This window comes from Calidris pugnax, unplaced genomic scaffold (assembly GCF_001431845.1).
Source record: "Calidris pugnax isolate Ruff unplaced genomic scaffold, ASM143184v1 scaffold24, whole genome shotgun sequence".
Lineage (NCBI taxonomy): Eukaryota > Metazoa > Chordata > Aves > Charadriiformes > Scolopacidae > Calidris > Calidris pugnax.
Window position 1 is genome coordinate 6071658 of NW_015090922.1, and position 20766 is coordinate 6092423.

The following is a 20766-nucleotide window of genomic DNA, read 5'->3' on the forward strand; positions in this document are numbered from 1 at the left end:
GTTCAAGGAAATTTCCACTGCCACAGCACTCAACCCTCTTCGCAGGGAACAGAGAGAAAGCATTCTCTTGCTCTGGGGGAGAGTGGAGCATGCTGGTGGAGCAGCTGCACACCCTTGGCTGGACACTGCCACAAACCTCCCAGTCAGTAGAGAAAGGGATATTTCCAGGCCACCGACTGTGTCCAAGGCAACCTTTGGGCACCGGGAGAAGGGAGAGACTGTATTGCAGCCATCCTACTGGTGTCGGCCTTCTCCATGCTGAGAAGAAGAAAAATAGGATTTTGGAAGAGACAAGGGGGTAGAAGTGATTTTAGGGCTTGAATTTTCAAAGGACTCTAAATTAACTGAAGTAATGTGCCAGCAGTAAGTTTGTATCCATCAGCAGAGACAGCATAAATTTATTTCTATCTTGCTTTTACCTGCCCAGGATGGGGCCATATTTCTTGTTGGTAAATGCAATCTAAAGTGCTTCACTTACAAGGTGCTTATTTTAGAAACTCAGAAAAGGGCTCCTGCCTTTATTGAAATAACTACTTGACTGTTTTGCCCACTGAAATCCATGAGCTGCCACAGCATGGCTGCGTACTTGAGAGGTAGCTCAGTTACTTTCTCAGGCAATCAAGTAATTTGTTCTTCATCAACTGTAGTTTATATATTAATGAATAGACTCCCTGCTGTTAAGAAGTTCTCTCATTTGGATACTGCGTAAAGGATAACAATTTGCAGATGAGCTCTGGCCCATGAGAAGCCCAATAAGAGTGATTTTTTATCCTGCAGGGCAAAAGTATAGGCTAATCAGTACTTGAGCAACCCTGGGTTATTTAATTGGAATAAAAGGGCTGATACAATTATGGTGCTCTTTCTATTTATTTAAGAATCTTGAAAGTGTTACTAGGAAATTATGAATCTCTCCTGGATGAGAAGAAGTAATTTATCTGTATGCAGCTACCTAGAAACGACATGCAGAAGTGAGTGAAAATGTCTCAGCTCTTATAAAAAGAAAGACAACTTTCTAAAACATATTCCTAGTAAAACCATATTCTGTTCTGTTAACAAAAAGAGACAGAGAATAAAGAGCGGATAATTTTTCCACACACTTTCATGGGTTTCTTATTGTCTTCTGTTCTTATTTTTCTGCCTGTACAGATACCCAAACTCTAACATCTCCTTTTTACATCAAAGGGATTTGATGAAGGACTGCCCTGTTCTTCTTTTCTTTCATCTGTCTCTCCTTGCTTCTCCATGTTTTCACTGCAGCTATGAGTGGATACCACCCAGTGACAGCAAAGGCATTTGAAAAGGAGTCTCTTTGCTCCGCTGAGGGGCCTTGCAGCTGACAAGCACGCTGCTAAAATTGGATCCTGCTGATCAGTGGGAGGGTGGCCTGGGTATGGGTTCATACGTATCTTCACAGGGGCTCTCTAGGGTTTCGCTTATATAACTGTAACAGTTGCTTAATTTGCCTCCAGCTCTTAATAGTTAATCATGCAGTTTAAGATATTAGATGATTAAATACCACAAAGTACAGATATCAGAGTGTTCATCTAATAGAAGTGTGGTAGGCTTTAGTAGAGGCAGTCAAGTGGCAGAACTCAGGTTCCACAGGAAGGTCCAAAATTAAAGAAAATAAATTATGCCGTATTGGAACCCCTCTACTCGTGCCTTTAAATTCTTTTTTTAAAATTCATTGAATCTGGAGGCTCTGTCTCATAGGTTCCCAAATCCCAGGGCTTCCACATTTTTTAGCTATTCGTACCAGAGTGAGTCCCGAGAAGCCCAGAGGAGGACCGCCCAGAGCAGGACCTCCCAGAGGTTTGAGACTCAGAGCCTGGCCATAAGCAGAGTTCTCAAAGGTCTCAGGTTTCCTGCTGCTCAACTGAAAGGCCAAATGTGAGCTTTTGGGTTCATAAGAGAGAGAGGATGGCCCCACTACTTCCATGACGCTGGTGGGCCTGGGAGTGGAAGGTGTTGGAGTGGCTGCAGTCCCTGACAGAGGGGGGGCCATACGGTGAGACTGCTGTGGAGCTGTGGGACCTGAGAGCCTGTGCTCTCCCGCAGCCCAACAGGAGAGCTGGCAGGATTCCTTGCTGACCTTTTTTTCTGAAATTCAGTGAAACCCAGTTCTCTGTTTGAGAAATATTTCTATTTTGACAAACTGACAAAATATACCCACAGAAGTCCTGCTCTTCTGAAAATTTTTCAACCAGCTTTAAAGTGTTGCACAAGCAATGGTCAGGTTGGGTTTGTTTTAACATTCTGGATGAAGTTTACGAATGTTGCTTCCTCATCTGATGCCTGACGAGGGATGCAGGCTTCTGCAGGTGTTCAAATATGGCCCAGAGTGATTCCAGTCCACTAGGAAATTAATGTGGATTTCAGGGTGCTGACAAATAATGCATTTCTAATAATCAGTTCTGAATGCTAAATGCCATGTGCACATCTCAGATACTGTAGTCTCCATTCCTGTGGATGAAGGTCCACTCCTTCTTACCCAAACTTACTCCATCAGTAGAAAACCCCTGAGAACATTTTCAGGCATAAATTGCCTGATCAGGTTGTATGGTCAGATCTGTTTCTGTTTTAGAATTATGCTAAAATTTCCACATTCCCATCAATGGGAACAGCCTAAGACGCGGCTGTCGTGGTTTAGGCACACAGGGGCTAATTTTTCACTCACTGTAGTATGCAGTGATAAATCCTCAAGTGTGAATATGTGAAACAGGATATTCTATCACTACTGAACAATCAGTACAGGAGACTAGACTGATGTAGAAACCACCTTAAAAAGTGCACTTGTTACTAGCTTTTGTACTGAGAGCCAAATCTTGCAACACGCAAGGCCCTGCAAATCTGGGAGCTGAGGCTGCTCAGCAGCTTACTGGAGGCAAGTACAAAGCTACAGAATCAAACCCCTTATTTTCGGAGAGCGATCCTCTCACAGCAGCAACTGCTTAGCTGTCTGCTTTCATCTAGTTCATTGTACACCGTTCAAAATAGTCACAAAGACTCTGTCCTGTGTCTTCTGTGAATTCCATTAGCAATGTCATGTTGTATCTGTACATTATTATTAGCTACAATATAAAAAAGCATTTCTCTTTTCTCTAACTTCCATTCCACACTTTTACAATCACCTTCTTAGGTGTACTGTGTTTATATTAAATAGAAACAATTCCCTGTGAATCATTTTAGTATCTATCTGTCTGCTATAAGAAAGGCCTGACTTTTCTTTCATATAATTTACAGCCTGGGTCTCCTGTTAAAAGAACCATGCATTGCTGTAAAATAGCAAACTATAACACTTACTGATTGAATTTTTCTATTATAATCCAGTGAAATTAAAGCAGTTTGGAACAAATGGAAGCAACTGCTGCGATGTTTGTGTAGGGAGACAGATTCACGTATTATAAAAAAGCAGAAAATACAAAGAAACTGAAAGACTATGATGACAACAAAACACATCATCAAATAGAAATGAGCCTCTGCTAGATCTGGGACTTGTTCCCTTACCTAATGACTGAGAAGATGGGTTTTAATTTATAGTTGGATAAGTGACTATTGAGTATGCAGTATAGATTCCCTATTGTGTCTTGTATCAATTCAACAGAGGTGGTCACAAATTGACAGATTTAGGAAATTCCTGCTTTCTGAAATTATCCCAAAACACAGCAGCTTCTATTACTATTTCTGAGAAAACACAGCAGCTTCTATTACTGTATCTGAGTTTAAGCAGAGATGAGAGAGAAGGTCTGCTCTCTCTCCGTTTTCTATGGCTCGAATGAAAATCTTCACAAAAATTAACACCATTCTTTCAAAGGCAATATACTACTTGTTTTCATTCTAAGAAAAGGGAAAACTAATAGTATCTGCATAGCTACTGAATTATTTTAGCAATAGGACTAAAGTATGGTTTTACAAAGTCTGTGTGTAAAGCCAATAGAACTTAAGCTTATGGTAAGGAGCATTGCCAAATTACTGCATTTAAGAGACTGTATCCTTCGGGTTCAGAAACTCCTTCAGACAGTTCCCTGGTTTCACTATCAGATACTTTGTTCTGGAAAAGGGGGTTCATCATTCAAGGCCTGATCTTGAAGTTAACTGGAGTATGTTGTTAGTGGCATCTCCTTGGATATGCTCTGGCTCCATGTGTGGTATTGGACCACCGCAGTGAATCACCATAACTTGAACACAATAGGGTTTATGCTGTCATCTCATTGGTTTTCAAAGTACCTCTTGCCAAAATGATTTCTTTTTTGTATGGCTTTCTATGGGGAAATACATGGTTCCTAGAAGCTTTTAGGGCTCCATAAATCAAAAATGGTTGCAGCTACAGAAACTATGCAGTGTTTCTTCTCATGAGAAAGAAAATCCCACATATTAGATTTTTAGATAAAGATGAAAATAGATACCCTGAGGTTTAGGCACTGGTCTGTTACTCAGGACATCAAGTTTCATTTCTCTGCCGTGAACTCTCTTGGTCTTGTTACAATGAACAAACCACTTAATCTTTTTCAGCCTCTGAAATGAAGACAATGCTGTGTTTCCCCACCTGCTATTTATCTGGTTTACAAACTTCAATTGTAAACTCTTTGGGTACGTTAATGAGTGACTATTTGTACAGAGTCTGGGACAGTGATCAGATTGAGACTTCAGGAAGTCACTAGAGTTCAAACAGAAGCAAAATTACTGCATAAGTTAACTGCTCTAAATGCACATGTAAAGGACAAGTAACTTAAAGATCTGCCATGATTATGACTGTGTTCAATCATAAGAACTGTTTAGTACCTGTGTCACATGTTACACACTGCATGCACATAGTAAATGTATTTGAGTGAAACAATTACAATTTTTGATACGTGCCTGTTCTGTAGTATCTGTCCTCACTCAGAGCAGTTTCCCACTGATGTTTTCTGCTTGAAATCATAATGGAGTAATTGTTAAGCTAAAATGGTAAGATTGGACACAAGAAGATAAAGAATTACTCTCTGTTATAAAGTTGCACATGATTAGAGCTCTTTTCCATACAGTATCCTTCTACCTGTCATGCCTTTCACAGATATTTGATATAAAAAAGAGAAAGCCAAAAAAAGCAAGGATTTACCCAGATAGTTTATATTTTAAAACAAACTGAAGAATCAAAATTATTATTAGCAATATGTAGTGAGATGAATCTAAACTAATCTGCTTTTATGTCTTTAGCCGGTATCTATGAAACTATGATTAAGTTGCACTCGTTTTCCAAAAATGAATAAAAATGCTTAAGGAATATCTCTGAATAAATACAATTTTTAAAAAAATAATCAAATGTTTTGATGTTTTTCCTTGGATTTGAGAGCAGTAGCTTCCTTTGTCCATATCCTGTTGTGACTATAGAAGGATGTGTTTAAAAGACAGAAAGAAAACCTGACCTTTTGATGATTTTATTAACTTAGGGACTCATGACAATTAGAAATATGAGCACAGAGGAAAAGCAATAGCATTTATTCTGCTCCCATTTATTTCATAGTGTTTTTATTTTAAGCCAGTGCTCTAAGGTGGCAGACAAGGACTGCTCATAATCTTTCCAGCTTTTGTTTTCTGAGAATACTGTATGATACTCTCTGATATCTACATCCTTTTATCTTTAAGAAGGCTGTCCCAGACAGGTGATTCTGCCAAAAACTAAGCTACCAGTGGTGAGGCCTGAACTTCAGAACAGGGTGAGAAAGCACCCTCGGAAAAAACAGCCTCTTTGTCACGAGTCACCAAATCAAAATCCAAAACCTTTAATCACTTTCTTTTAAGTCCCTGCCCTTAGGTTTTGGTTATAGCTGCATAAACACAAGATTTGCAAAGTTGTGGCAGTGCTTTTGAAGGCAAAAATTATCCTGAACTGTGTGTGTGAGAACAAAAGTAAAGGTTTTATTCTATAAGAGTCTGGCACTCCTAGTTCCTCCCCCAAATTACAATGTTGCCTTGAAACCAAAGAAAGAATTGCATTGATTTTTCTAGTTCTGATGGCACATGGCATGTCCTTTGACATTCAGGATCATCTCTAAGGAGATGTTTCCTTTGCAGCGCACAAATCTAATCAGGCAAATATAAGTTCACAGCTAAACCACTTCTGCTGGTAGACAACCCTTTGCAGTACAAAACTACTGAGCTTTTGGCTCCTATACACCGGTTGGCTTATCTGCTTAAGAAGCATGGACTTTTAATGTGGATTTAAAGTGATAAGATTTATCTGGTGGAGAAGATTATGTATGCACATTGCATTGGTGACTGGCTTGCTTCAAGTTAACCAGGAATAGGTTTAAACTGAAACAAAATAACTTTTTTAACTGGAAAAAGTCTGTTTTAAATATAATTCAAATTATTGCAAATCATTTCACTAATTTAAAAGTAAGTTAAAAATGAGGACTCAAATTTAGTCTCCATGATCAGACTTGCAAACTGAGGTACCAGCTTCTCCATTATTTTAGTGGAAGTTAGAAACATGATTGTGTTGAAAACCATACCACTGGAGAGATAGGAACTAAAATCTCTTGGATTTCCTATGAAACTGTATCTGTCTGACTCCTATGAACCTAAGTGGCTTTTGAAATTGAGATTTGACTCCGTCATCTGTTAAGGCATACAGAAAAACTTACCCTGCAACTCATCTGAGATGAATTCAGCTGTCAGCAGTGGGACATATCTTCATAAAATGGGCAGAATTCCCTGTATTTGGGATTTGTGTTCTTGTGACTTACCTGTAAATTGAAATGAAAGAGCCCTTGTTTGCTTACTTTCCTGTGCTGGGCCTGGCTTTTCTAGGTCTGGCTTACATGCTGGGAGCCCAAACTATTTCGTAGAGGATCTTTAGAAAATCTTTAATGTTGTGCTTTTTTCCCCACTGCTTCCCTTGGGCACAAGCAGCAGCACTGTAGCATACTGAGCTGCTCCGTCTTTTGCCTTGAAGATTTATGTTTAGCAGAGACGATCTTTGAGATTGCAAAATATGTGACATTTGCGCAATGCCATGGCTCATTTTTGTGGCCTGCAGAAAACTACCCTGTAGATGCTGTTGTAACAGGGAATTTTCTCTCAGCGTATGTGGTCAAAAGAGTCATAATAATTGGTAGGGATTAAAACAAACAGAAGTAATCTGGTGGGGAAAGTAAACTCAAAAGTGCCAGCCTTTTTCATACCTGGGTCAGTTGTAGTGTAGCATTCTAGCCAGGAGATGACTCTTCTGTAATCCCCACAGGACCTGCAGAAAGATCATAATATTTCTTAATGCTTCTGTAATATGTAACCAATATGCTTGCCTTCCCTACCAGAGGTCCCAGATAGCCATGATGCCTACGTACTCCATGATGGGATCTTTCAGAGGACACATGAGTCTCAAAAGTAGCCGTAAGTATTCAAAATTAATATTTGAGAGGTGCCTGTGTGCTCCAATTTTGGAATAACAGCTTGAATGTTATGATATTATTAAAAATACATATTTTATTATTGAAACAATATGAAGTAAATAAGTGCTTCTAGTACCTGCTATTAAAAAAATCTCACCTTCTTAATTCAGGCAAGCAGCTTTCCTGGTAAGCATCTTTGCCAAGCACCTGTAGAAGAATTGCTAGGAAGGTGTTCTGCCTGAAGCTTCCCATCTCAGAAACGCTGTTCCATTATACCTTCTCCAGATCCATATAGTTTCAGTCCTTAGTTAGATGCTGGCAAACACACCACCACCACTAGCTTCACCACCCGCAATTTTTGTCCTTTTTGTCCTTTGCCTCCCTTGATAAACCCCAGCTGCAGTCGGAGGCATTTTCCTCTCTGCACGTAGGGTGTGCTGCATTTCAGGGCCCCACAGAGTATTATCCTGCCATCCTCCTCTTCCCACCTCTTCAAAGGAATCCCAACGGACTGAGAGGAGGACACCTATGGTGTCCCCACCTCAACAATCTGTTATACTGCTTTCCTGTGTAAAATCATATATATGTATTTTCTGAAGGAAACAGAAGTAGAGACACTTCTGGTAGATGCTCAAAGCAGAAGTCGAAGCTCATTGCCTGCCAGTGCTTCCTGTAGCTGAAAACAGGCAGAAATACGTACCCAAAAGGGGAGCAGCTTAAGATAACCATGCAGCTGAACAAAAGTAAGAGGATCAGCAAAACCTTTGTCAGCCATTGACTGGGCCACTCTGTTGGTTTCTATATTACCTGCACTGTGGCCATAGGCATGGGCAAATGTTCTGCCCGTGTTAAGCATGAGACAAATGCAGAGCGAAAAGGTGGTCCCTCTCCCCTCCAAATTTAGGCTGTAAATAGAAGATGAGGGAGTTGACAGATACAAAAGGATGCAGGACCATAACTGTGACTACTGCTTGTGGCACAAGATTGCCCTTCCCTTGCAATGCTAGATAGTTACTTGCCAGTAATGTGAAGGGTAGATAAGAATTTGTTATTTCCAAGCTTTTGAGACTTAAGTATCACTGAATAGTTTTTATTCATTGATTCTAAGTACATGTAGCTTTGTACCCACATTGCTGATTCCTACAAGTGGAAATTTCACAGTGGTATAAACGATTAGCAGTATAGCAGCACTGCAGTTATTCTACTCTTTTAAAGAGTAAAATAGCTGATATGTTCTTGAGAACATGCTTTTGCTCCTGTAACAGGCAAAAAGTAGTTGCTTTGAATTAGCAGTCACGTGAGGAGCAAAGTCACATCTTGTGTTTTTCAAAAGCATTTTTTTGTTTTTCAGCTACATGGAAAAGACATGTTTTATCACTGTCATTGTGTATCAGTCAAACTTTAATGCTGCTACAACTGGATTTATGATACAACATTATACCTCTGGACATGATGTATTCTCTAGACATGATTTGCAGAAGTAATCTCTTGCAATTCAATCAGTGGGAACTAGGTAAATTAGTCATCATGCAACTACATGTTCAGGTCTGTAATAAATTACTAGAAAAGTAATTACAAAATAGGAAATAAAAATTCAGTGTTGAGAGAGTTGCCACTGTTCTTTATTGCTCGTTCTTGAATCTCTGTTTCCTGGAGATCTTCCCTCATATATAGAAGCAAGATGTAAACGTCTCCAAAGTACAGTAGTACTCAGAGTTTAGAAAGTTTTTCAGAGGCAGGCAACTTTCTGTGGGTAGATGTGCTCATACATCTACAGATGTGCACATACAACTCTGAAATGTTGAAAACTTGGATAAAGCAATTGCTAAATGTTACAGGTAAATGAGATCTCTGTAAGACAGCAGGAAATGCACAAGTTTAATTCTGTTCAAACCTGGGCCTGAGAACTCCGCCTGTCTTTGCAGCACACAAAAGGGCTGCTTCAATTTGACCTGACGTGTGTTTGCCCCATCGACAGGGCCTCATAACAAGGCTACTTAAAATTCCTGGAAGATTTCTATTTAACATTTCCCTCAATTTGAAGTTATTCAAAGATGTAAAAGGCAATAAAAGAAATATCTGTTAAAAAGTATGATCTTTCTAGTGGTCTCAAATAAGATCACCCTCTCTAGGGGCAGGGAATACTTAGGTGGGCACCCACTGAATCCCCCCATTTTATTGTTTTTACCCTTAAAACATCTTCTTTGAGAAATGGATGTGTTTTTTTAATGTCCTCTTTTTTTTAGAGAGATTGAGACACTGAAAGACAAAATGACTTGCCAAAGTTCAACAGAAAGTCTCTGCCAAAGAAAAGCATTCGCGCTTTTTTTTTTTCCTTACATAGGAATAACCACAATGTTGCTTATTGCACAATGTTAGTAATTTTCTGGACACAGGACAGAGTTAGATTTTATGAAAGACAAAAAATTAGATTAAACTACTAGTGCCTTGTATATCTTCAGCATTCTTTTTACAAATGGATTTTCCATCCCTTTTTAATCCTCGGATATTGTTTGGATTATCACATTGTTCTTCTGTCATGCTGTCTTTTTCACTACATATATTGAAATCAGGCTGTCACTGCCAATCAGGGAAAGATTGGGGCATTTCCCGCAATACTATTTTCTTTTGCTTAGTGACAAGAGCCTCCAGCTGCTGTGATTTAGGGCACTGCCTTTCCTTGAACTCAGTAAAGCTGCCCCACTTTACACCAGCTAGGGATGGTGTTGGATATTACTGAAAAGCTTGTTCCAGGTGCTTTTGCCAGCAGGAAGTTACAGCACAGTTCACAAAATTAATGAAAAAAAATTAAGTTTTCAAAGTTTTGGAAGTGAATAACTACTGGTCTCAAGTACATAAAAGCTTTGAAACAGAATAGTACTGATTTTAACTATTTTATTTCTTTAGCGTGGTAGTGACGTGCATGAGTGGTTTCCCTGATTGAAATTGGACACATGGTAAATGCTCATGATTAGAAATTTTGTGACCTTTATATCTGCCTGCTTCAAGTATCAGGTTCCATTGTGGTACCTGTACTACTCACGCTAAATTTCATTTAGACACGAGATAAATGCAGATTGTTCATAATTTTGCACCAAGTTCTCTATTGCTTTATAGCAAACATAGAGTCATTATTTCTGCTGATGTCTCCGCACCTGTTTGTGTCATGGTGGAAACACTCTGGCTGTGCCCACGTGTTTGATGAACAATCAGAACGGATGGTCCTGGAGCTGAAGTAACACCACCTTTCTGTGGCTGGCCATGTTGGATGTGATGCTGCACCTGGACAGGTTGTTGAAAGCAGTACCCATCTAGCAGGCCTTTAGCCACCTGCAGGAACATTAGTAAATAATACTAAATGAAGCAACAAATACAGCATTAGGTATTCTGTCCCGTTCTTTCTTATGGTTCTTATTCAAAAGATGACACAATACACTGAATGTAGTCAAACTCCTTGGCAGTGAAAACCAGTTTGTAGCACTGTTTCACTTGGTAGGCAAGAGATCTAGACAAGAAAAAGCGACACAGCAAGAAAGCAGCCAAGCTGAGGTTAGAAGGATTGATTTCCAGACTCTCAAGCCAATGTCTCCTATTCTTTCAAAATACAATACAAGCTTCGAAACTAATTCATTAGCTGAAATTGTATGTTGGCGACATGAGCGATGAATCAATCATTTACTTCGTTGTGTCAGAAAGCCAAATCTGAATAGGCTGGATTTGCTGATTGTCCCAGTGTAAGGGCTATTTTGCGTCTGTGGATGAAAGGCCAGAGGCACATTAGATTTCTGTTTTCCAGTATTCTGTTTATTTTTTAATACCATTCCCTAGCAACTTTCCATCTGCAAATCCTGTCTGATGATTTGAGAAGGAAACAAGAAATAGTATTTTTTTTCGGAGACAGGTTGAAATACAATGATCTATCTCAGCTTTAATACCGGCTAAAAATTTAAAATGAGTAAATGCTTATGTGCTTCTTGGCTATTTTTCTGGGCTAATGAACTTATGTCAGACACAGAGACAAATTTTTCCTAATCTGAGGAGTCTTGTGGGTTAGAGATTCAGAGGGGTGTCATGGTCAGTCTGTGCATAACACATTTCTGTTCTACCTCCTGGCTCCTTTTCTGTGCCCACTTCTGTCTTTGCATATATCCAGTTCATTTTCCTCGCTACAGAGTGTTTGAGTTAAGCCTGGTATTACCAACAGGTAAGATATTCATATACAGTTTTTTACAGTACTTTGTCCTACTCTCTAGTATTAAATCTTTCAAAATGTAATTTTTATTATATCAGATATTAAACAGTGAGATCCTCTGTTATTCTCTAGAGTTCTATAATATCCAAGGCTCATACATTACTTATTGCAAGCCATGATTCTCGAGTATTCAAAAACATGCAAAATGAGAATAACTTACCTCTTTTTCATGTTATATTTTCTGTTACACTTACTTTTTGAAATAAATGAATGAATATTGACTTGATTTTATTGCAAGCAGGAGAGCATAAATATTAAAATGTTTTCAGAGGGGTTGGAACTACATGATCTTTAAGGTCTCTTTCAACTCTAACCATTCCATGATTCTATGATTGTTGCCTGAGACATTTCTTGCCCTGTTGAATAACTAAGACTTTAACCTCTTGCAGCTTTTTCTCCCGGACCTTCCTGCAAGCTCTCCAAACAGTACATTATTCAAGATCACATGGCTGCTCATTACAAGAAACTGATGTCTGTCAAGGGTATGTACAGTCTTTGACGATGATAACATCTATGTAGCTGAAAGATGAAATCATAGTCAAGGGTTGGTTTCCCTTAGTTTTGGCTGGCTGATGAATTTCTTCCCCTTTCTTTCCCCCTTGTCAGTAACTCAACAGTGTAGGAGGATTTGAAAGTGAGGAGTAACATGGTGTGCCCTACAAGAGGAGATATATGGAACAATTGATTGGAACTGTTGCCTTGTCTTGGGAGAAGCAATCCTAACTGTTGAGAGGTGTAAAGTCTACAACGTCAAACCATTCCACAGAATTACAATTCATGTTAGGAAAGGAAATATTACTTAATTCCCCTGTCTTATTTTAGTAACGGTTTCTGTTTAGATTTATATGGCAGTTGATGACAAGGAAAGGTAAAGTGAGAACCAGGGCAGGTACCACTGAAGAGTAACAGAAGATTAGAGTTTTTGATGTTTAGAAAGTTGCAGTATCAGCCCTAAATAACCCAGAAGGAAGTTTCATGTTTGAGAAGGCTTTTCAAATACCCTCTCTCCTGTAAATACCTGTGAACCACTACTATGAGAATTTGGAATAAAAAAGTATCCTCCATCAGTTGTCTGGAACTGTGTAAACTTCCTGGTGCTTCAGGTGCAGATGGAAACTACCGGAGTTGAATGGTCACAGCTGTAGTTAGGTCACTGCAAGATGTCCAGTCCTTGGGTTTCCAAGGCTTTCTAATCAAACAATTCACTGATAACCAGTGATCTTTATAATAACACATAGCTTTCAAACAATAGAGGAGATTGCTGCTGCATTTTTTTGACAGGAGACCAATTCTTTCATCAATTTGCAGTGCCAAGTGCTTCCTTTTAAACTACTTACCTCAAATCTAGTGCATCTTCTTATCATGGTATCAGAACATGGTATTCATGACCTCCACCATGCTACAGTTCATGATCATCTCACTCGTATTGGGAACTGGAGGCTGGATTGCTGCTGTACACTGTTGTATTTAAATGACTTTTGCTTTGGCATGGCTAATATCACAGAGACAGTGAACTCTAAGGACTGTAAAATTCACATCCTAGTGCATTGCTCATAAATATAGAAAAGCATCCGGACTAATTAAGAACAACAAAGACTGTTGTACATAACTGAAATTGGTTTTATCCTGAACTGGTAAAGCCTAAATGAGCGAGCGAAGATAAAAAAATAAAAGAAAGAAACAAAGATGCTTTGCAGTCTGTCTATTACATTCTTAAAGCTCTGAAGAAAATACACAGAAGATATTATTGGCATAAAAGGAGCCAAGTGCTTTGTTCCCAAGTAGGTTTCCATTTTCCTTTTTTCCAATGTCAGTCCTGCTTGTCTGTAGCAAAATTCAATTAGTTATAGTGCTTCATTCTTACAGGTTTTCCTTGCAGAGCTAAACTTTTGCATACATATTAAAAACTGCAATATTGCAAGGATATCAAAGTTCTCTTCTGTACATACCTTGATTCTCTGAAGCGCTGACTTGTCACACGTTCCGTAGGAGATGATAGGATTTTGTGCCTCTGAAAAATCTGGTCAGCGTTGAGGCTTTCTCCCGTATCCTTCTAAATATTCTCCAATCGTTCTGAAATACAACTGTTTTTTAAAATGCAACCTAGTTGGCCTCTCTCCAGATAGTAGCTAGCCTTGCATGTCTGAAACATTGTTTGGAGCACTCATACAAACTCCAATTTGCTGTGACATTTGGCAGTAATCACAAAAGTGTCTTGGATGGAAATCGAGTCAATGTCCTTCAAATGAAACTGGAATATTGAACTTCTCCCAGGTGATTGCTTTTCCCTCCACAATCAAGAATAGTATTTCCTCTATACCTCAGCTGTATCCAGGTACATGCAATCAGACATACAGCTCCATTAACATCCATACCATCTGCTGTATGGACATATGACTTAATGAAGAGTGTGCAGCAATAGAGTGACAGGGCTTGGTTCCTTGAAGTTCACTTGATTTAACCTTTTACAAAGAAAAACAAATGATTGAATAACAGAAAACGCTGTGTACAAAACTGCCTATGTAATTGTATAATCAAATAACTCCCATTGCTAGAAAGAAGATGAAGAACTGATGACCCTGAGCCTAGGGACAACTTGAATCTCACTCTCTGAGTCTCACTTGCCAATTTCCCCTGGCTGATTGCAGCTCTTGTACTCATCTCTGAAATATAAACCTTTTGGGTAGCAGTAGATGCCAATACAAAATGAGTACAGCTTTTCTTAAATTGTAAACTAAAATGAAGGTTAGTAAGTGTAGCTGTACTGGCTCTTAATTCTATATCTATGGGTGAATGCCAGAAAATTCAGACCCAGGTTTGATGTTGAACCAACAACAGCACTGCTGAGGTACTTCTCTTATTTTTGCTTTTACCCAGATAAAAGACAAGGGTCAAATCTTCAGTTGGTGAAAATGGTGTAATTGTAGTTGGTGTAACTCAACTAACTTCACTACATTTAAGCTATGCTAGCTTTTGAGAGCTGACCGTTGGCCAAGAACAGGAAATAGGAAAAAAATAGTATATATCACTAGGAAAACAATGGGATTTAGTAGTTCGTAGATCTGCTAATATTATGCAGACTGGTACAACATTCCCACAGGGACTTCAACACCTTAGGACGATCAGTTTCATCTCTATTGATTTTTGCATAGTTATTTGTAATGTTAGTGTTTCATTGGACTGAACCTTCTTTTTGTTAATACAGCTGCTGTTGACTCATCTGCACCAAAGAGTCTGCATACCAGTGTTAAATGTGAGTAGTTCTGGTTTGTTTTCAAAATAGGACCGGCTCCATTTGTTTGGTTTGGAAATACTTGTCTTCTTTTATGATGAAGATTTTCTGAAGAGGAATGTACGTGCCAAAAATATGCTTCACTGTGATTAGGATGATAGTATCTAGTAACTAATCTAGTATCTAACTTAACAGCTGTATCTACCACTTGGTTCATGTTTGCACAGGTACACGCTAACTTGCAGACCGTGGAATTCTTGTATATACATACTTTAAGCAACGGGTCTTTTGGAAGAATGAATTGCTTTAGTTTTTCAGTCTAATCTCAGACCACTGGCCTGTTGCATTTCTTGCGAATCCACACGGTATTTTTTTTAATCTTTAACTGCATCGTGTCTCTCTGGGCATCAGGCATGCTACAGTTAAAACAGGTTTTGAGAAATGAACGAGTTTTGGTAGAACATTGCACTGCACCTTAACGCCACCTCTTGGCTGAAGCCTGCAGCACCCAATGCGTAGGCAGAGTCTCTCCTGCCCTTTCTTCTTTGAAAGGAAGAAAGATTGATGAAAAGCAATACATTCATCCCTTTCCCAGGAAACAGGGCACTCACTCTGGCATGTTGCTTAGTTTTCTCCATTCACCAGGTTGTGAGGCATATGCTACTTCTCTGATAGTTATGTACATGAGAGCACACACACTTTCTACAGAGAAAACCCCCATTTTAGAATGAAATTTAAAAGAATGAAAGCTTCTATTTTTCCACAGTGCATACATAGTGGGAAACATGCATTAGAGATTGCAGTAGGCCATTGCTCTGAGCAGGGTATAATGTAATTGGAAGCAAAGATATCTCAAAGGTAATGGTGAGATGCAGTTGTTCAAGCAAGATACACACAAATCAAGAAGGCAATCATTTTAAACTTAGTATTTTCAATTGATGACTTTATGAGAACGGTGCCACAGCAACAGAATGAAAAGCTGTAGAAAGCTTTCTGAGAATGTTAATGTTTGACAGAAAGGTAACTCTGACACCGAAGTCAGAGAGGAGTAGCATCACACCTACAAAGATCATGAGGACATAGAATTTGTTCAGCTACCTGCCTTAGCTACAGGAGTCCATTTTCCTAGATGAGGTATCAGAGAGAAACATTATCTGTGTTTCTTATAATGCTGTCTTAGAAAGCTACTGTATCGTTGTGTGGAGTTTCTGTTAATTTAGAAGCCCACATGAGTGCAAGGCTCCTGGTGCACATAGAGGCCATAACATGAGATTCACAGTCAAAGTCATCATTTTTGTGAGTAGCCCATTGGGGAAATGCAAATCACTTTTGTCATTTAATATTTATCTTCGCTAAAATATACTATGTATCACCTAAGCCCTTTTTCTAACAGGCTAGCTCCAGAAACATCCGTTTTAGCTAAAGAAGTTTTGTCCCTTAGGGGATAAAACTGAAAATTTCAAAGTCACAATGAAAAAGTGCAGCAGAACTTAGGTCTTCTGAAGTTTGAAGTCAAGCAGTAGCACAATGAAGGTACAGTTGCTGTTAATGGGGTTGATGTGCAAATTGTTTGAGCAGTATAAAATGACTTTATGCCTACAAAAATAGGTTTCTGTTTAATATTTGCATATTCAAAGACACAAAATAAATGAAGGCTGTTTTGCCAGCCTACTAGAACAATAGAGGACAAAATTAATTTTATGCTTAGTACAAGATTACAGCGTTTTCTTCTTTTCATGAAAATTTTCTCCCACAACAACCTCCTGCTATTGCTGTTACTAGTTACTAAGTACAGTGTGCTTTTAAAACCTTGAAATTTATCAGAGCTTTTACAGATACACATTCTGATGCAATATAATTTCTAACCTGTTCTCAGTCCAAACATTCAGATAGGTATGACCTTGTTTTCCAAATGTGTGACCTGTGTTGGATACCATGTGTTTCAATGGTGGGCTGGAAGAAGAAAATTCAGATCACTCCATAGTGATGCAGACGTATGCAAACCTATTAAAATAAAGAAAAAAAAAATCAAACAGCTACAAAGATTAGTTCTGAAAAGACAGAAGAAAATACAATGTGCAGTGCTTTGTTTCACTTTATGAATAAATGTACTGCAGACAAAACACTGCAAACAATTAGCTTTTTTGACAATCTGAAAATGCATCATTTCACAAGCTGTCTGTACTGGTGCACTTTAGCTTTAGAACTGTATAGACAAAGTGGGGGATGTGCAATGTATAGGACTTTCTCCTGAATGTCTTCAGGTATAACTTGGATTTTCAGTTCTGGGGTTTAAAAGGGCACTGTTTTAAATTTGACGCTTCATTGGGCTTTTTGCTGGTTTAGATCTCATGAAGTTGCTAATGGTGCGGTTGGTAAGGGTGTCATTGAATTAGCCGAGATTGTTTCATATAAAAAATTCTTCTAACAACCTTTAAATATGGTTCATAAAGCATTACAAGTGCCAGCTTTCATCAATTTGTGTGAATAGAATAGAGTAGACTCGACTAGAATATTTCAGTTGGAAGGGACCTACAATGATTATTTAGTCCAACTGGCTGACCAATTCAGGGCTGACCAAGTTAGAGCATGTTATTAAGGACAATGTCCATATGCCTCTAAAACACTGACAGGCTTGGGGCATTCACCACCCACCTAGGAAGCCTGTTCCAGTATTTGACCACTGTCTTTGTAAAGAAATGCTTCCTAATGTCCAGCCTAAATCTCCCCTGGCACAGCTTTGAACCATTCCCATGTGTCATGTCACTGGATACAAGGGCAAAAGAATAGTTGTGGCTCTTTTCTGCCAGAGTGACATTTGAAATGCTGTTGAAATCACACAAACTTATAAGCCAGGGAGAAACAGGTAACATGAAGCCTCCTGAGCAGTCCTTTCTGTCCAACAAAGCAGTTGGCTTTGTCGTAGCAGTAAGACTGCATCTCTGGTGTGCTCATTCTAAGAATCACAGTCCATTTTTCAGCTCTCCTCAATGGAAACACATCTGTCCCCTGCTTTAAGACTAGGTATATTAGCTGGAGATGCATCAGAGATCAGAAATATGGGAGATATAGTTCATCATCTTAAGTGTTCTTGTGGAAATAAAATTAAACAGAGGTGTTTTAAGAGTCATGAGAGCAGCATGACTTATGAAACTACTGTGAAAACAGTGATTCTTTGGGCATCCTAGTGTGGAAAATGTCTGACTAGGAGGATATTTGCATTTCTTACACTCAGCAGAAGCCACATTTGCTAGAAAGAGCATCTAATAAATATGGAAAGAGCATAAGATGTTCTGCTGAACACACTAGTTACCAGGTTTCAGAAGGGTGTCTTCGCGATCAAAAAGAATTTCTGTTCCAATGGAAATGTGAAATTTCTGGGGAAAAAAAAAAATCCATTTTGAGGCATTGTTTCTATTCCAACAAAGGTTAAAATTCAAAATAATTTTGTTTTAAATCAGATATTTTATTTATTTATACAGCATTGAGCTTGAGACTTAAACTTACCTTTTAAACCCAGGGAGTCCTCCAAATTTCTCAGTTAGTAGGGATTAATAATTAACAATTAATTAATAATAAGCAGCTGAGTAACATTCGTTGACCTTGGAAGCACGAGACAGTGCTCCAATGACCATCTCTAGAAGTCTCTTCCAAACATCATTTCCATGATACTGTGATGCTTTGCCCCAAATTCACAGAGCCCAAGTTTGAGTCAGGTCTCCTGAGGCTGATCAGCTCAGTAAGAGGAACAGAAACCTTGGCTGATGTACATATGAAGCTGTCCCAGATGAGCTGGCAGGAAACTAGGAAAAACTTAATACTCATGAAAGATTAATCAAAACCAGTCCTTAACAAAGGAATCTATAAAGGTAACCCACACTTCATAGAGGAAAATGAGCCACCCAAATCGTTAGTTGTCCTGCAGTTCTGAAAATCCCTTACTAAAGATCAGCTCTTTGGCTCCATCACACTCAGTCCACCACTCCAAGGAAGTGCCGTAGTCCAGGGCACCCTGCCCTAATTCTCTTCCTACTCTCCCATTCCAGGAATGAGAGCGACTCCACCAAGACCTGCTCTCATGTATTGTTTTACTCCTGGTTTTGCAGTATCTGGTCTGCTTCCGTTAGCAGAATATTGGGTATCAGTCCAGCAAAACAAGGACACCAGCATTGGTGAAGCTGTGGTAGGAAGTGGTGAGGAACCTCAGGCTCACTCTACACAAGTTAGAGAATCTCCTGAAGGAAGACCTAAAGTACATCTGACTCTCTGGGCACATCTTTAGGGCTCCATGTTGTTGGTCGTAAGACAAAGCCATCCTCCTCCTCTCTATTGAGCTATGATGTGATTACCAAGCCAAGGTCAACTACTTACAATGGCAAAATGAGCTATTCAGACCGCTGCATATTCTGCACAATTCCCTTGCACTTTTAGAAGTAAAGTCTATACATTTACCCAAAAGGAATTACAAGTAATATTATATGTAATACATGAGGCCATGTGAAAGTTTCTCCTTCACCTTTTATGGAGTATTGACCACATAATTGCTCCACGTACTGTGACTAATTTTTATAAATATGAAAGCCAAAAGTACATATAAATGTGTGCAGAAACATATGCTTTAGTAATTGGAAAACGGAATAGTAGCTTTCTTTAAGAGGAATTTTATTCTTTCTGTGTACCAGCAGAGTACTTAAGTGCTTAGATATGGCACACAATGGTCTTTTTATAACCTGTGTTTTTCCCTTTCTAATTCTCTGCATGAGACAGACATTAGTCAAAATAATAATTTCCATTTGGGTTTAACCAGTTTAAAATTAAGTTGCTTTGCAACTTTCAAGACCATAACACCTGTGAAAAAGAACAAGTTGTTCCTCCAGACAGTTCAAGATGTACAAAATTGCAGCATTTTATCTACAGTTTGTGTGAATAATCTATAGAGTCAATTATGTAAATATGATTTTATTCTTTCAGATGTAGAATCTTAGCTGTCACTAATCTTGGGCAATTGAATGGATCATTTAGCAAACTGGATATTAATGTGTTTATATATGCAAACATCAATTTTCTATCATTGTAAGTTTATGGAGCATTAGTGAGATGGTTTTTAATAATAAACTTTGCAGTCTGTAAAAATAAATGTGTATATCACCGTTACAAGGGAGCTGCAATGAAGGGAATATCCAGCGTATGACTAAACGGCGTCACTCAGCTATCAATGATTAAACAACCAGTCTGCTGCAGGAATTCTTCTTCTCACACTTTGAATCCTACGCTACGCTAGCAGCTCCGTTTGGGATCTGAGATCCATTATGGTAGCCACTGCACAGTACATCTTCTGGGGATATCTGCCCAAAATGATACACCAGCTAGAACAGAGTAAATGTGTGCTATCATCCTCTTTTACAGGGAAGAAATTAAGACACCAGAGATTAATTAACATACCTGTGATCACACTGGAGCCTGGTGTAGAGCTGGGAATTAAGTGATAGTTTTCTGAATCCTACCGCAGTGCTTTAATCACAAAGCCATCCTTCCCATCAATTTGAGAGTCAGCACTGCAGAAAGGAATATTTGTAAAAGGGGAGGAAGGTGGTAGTGGGAGCTACTGGAGGATGCAGAGAGCAAGAGTCTTGTCATAACCATGTGCACTGACTATTTTAACTTTGCGTTCCTACCCTGCTGTCAAAGGAGAAAGTAGCATGTGTCAGCAATCAGTCAGTGCTTTAATTGGGGATGAAGGATCTTGACATTTCTCTTGTACTTCTAGAATTCCTTCCCTCCTTGAATACCTCTGTACAGCATCAGTACAAAAAAAAGTGTCATTATCCCTCTAGATACATTCCCCTTGTATTCCTCTTGTACATTCCTGTCAACGATCTGCAGACTGATGTTATGACTTCTACCTCTGG

General features: G+C 38.9%; 1 protein-coding gene across 1 annotated transcript in view; it reads left to right on the plus strand.

The window, feature by feature from the left end:
• Positions 1-7316: 7316 nt before the first annotated feature.
• Positions 7317-20766, plus strand: part of LOC106892898 (spermatogenesis-associated protein 7 homolog) — a 37847-nt gene continuing 24397 nt past the window's right edge. The window contains exons 1-3 of the mRNA XM_014950469.1: positions 7317-7374; positions 12015-12107; positions 14831-14878. Coding sequence (XP_014805955.1) covers positions 7317-7374; positions 12015-12107; positions 14831-14878 — 199 coding nt within the window. The remainder of the gene's footprint in view (positions 7375-12014; positions 12108-14830; positions 14879-20766) is intronic.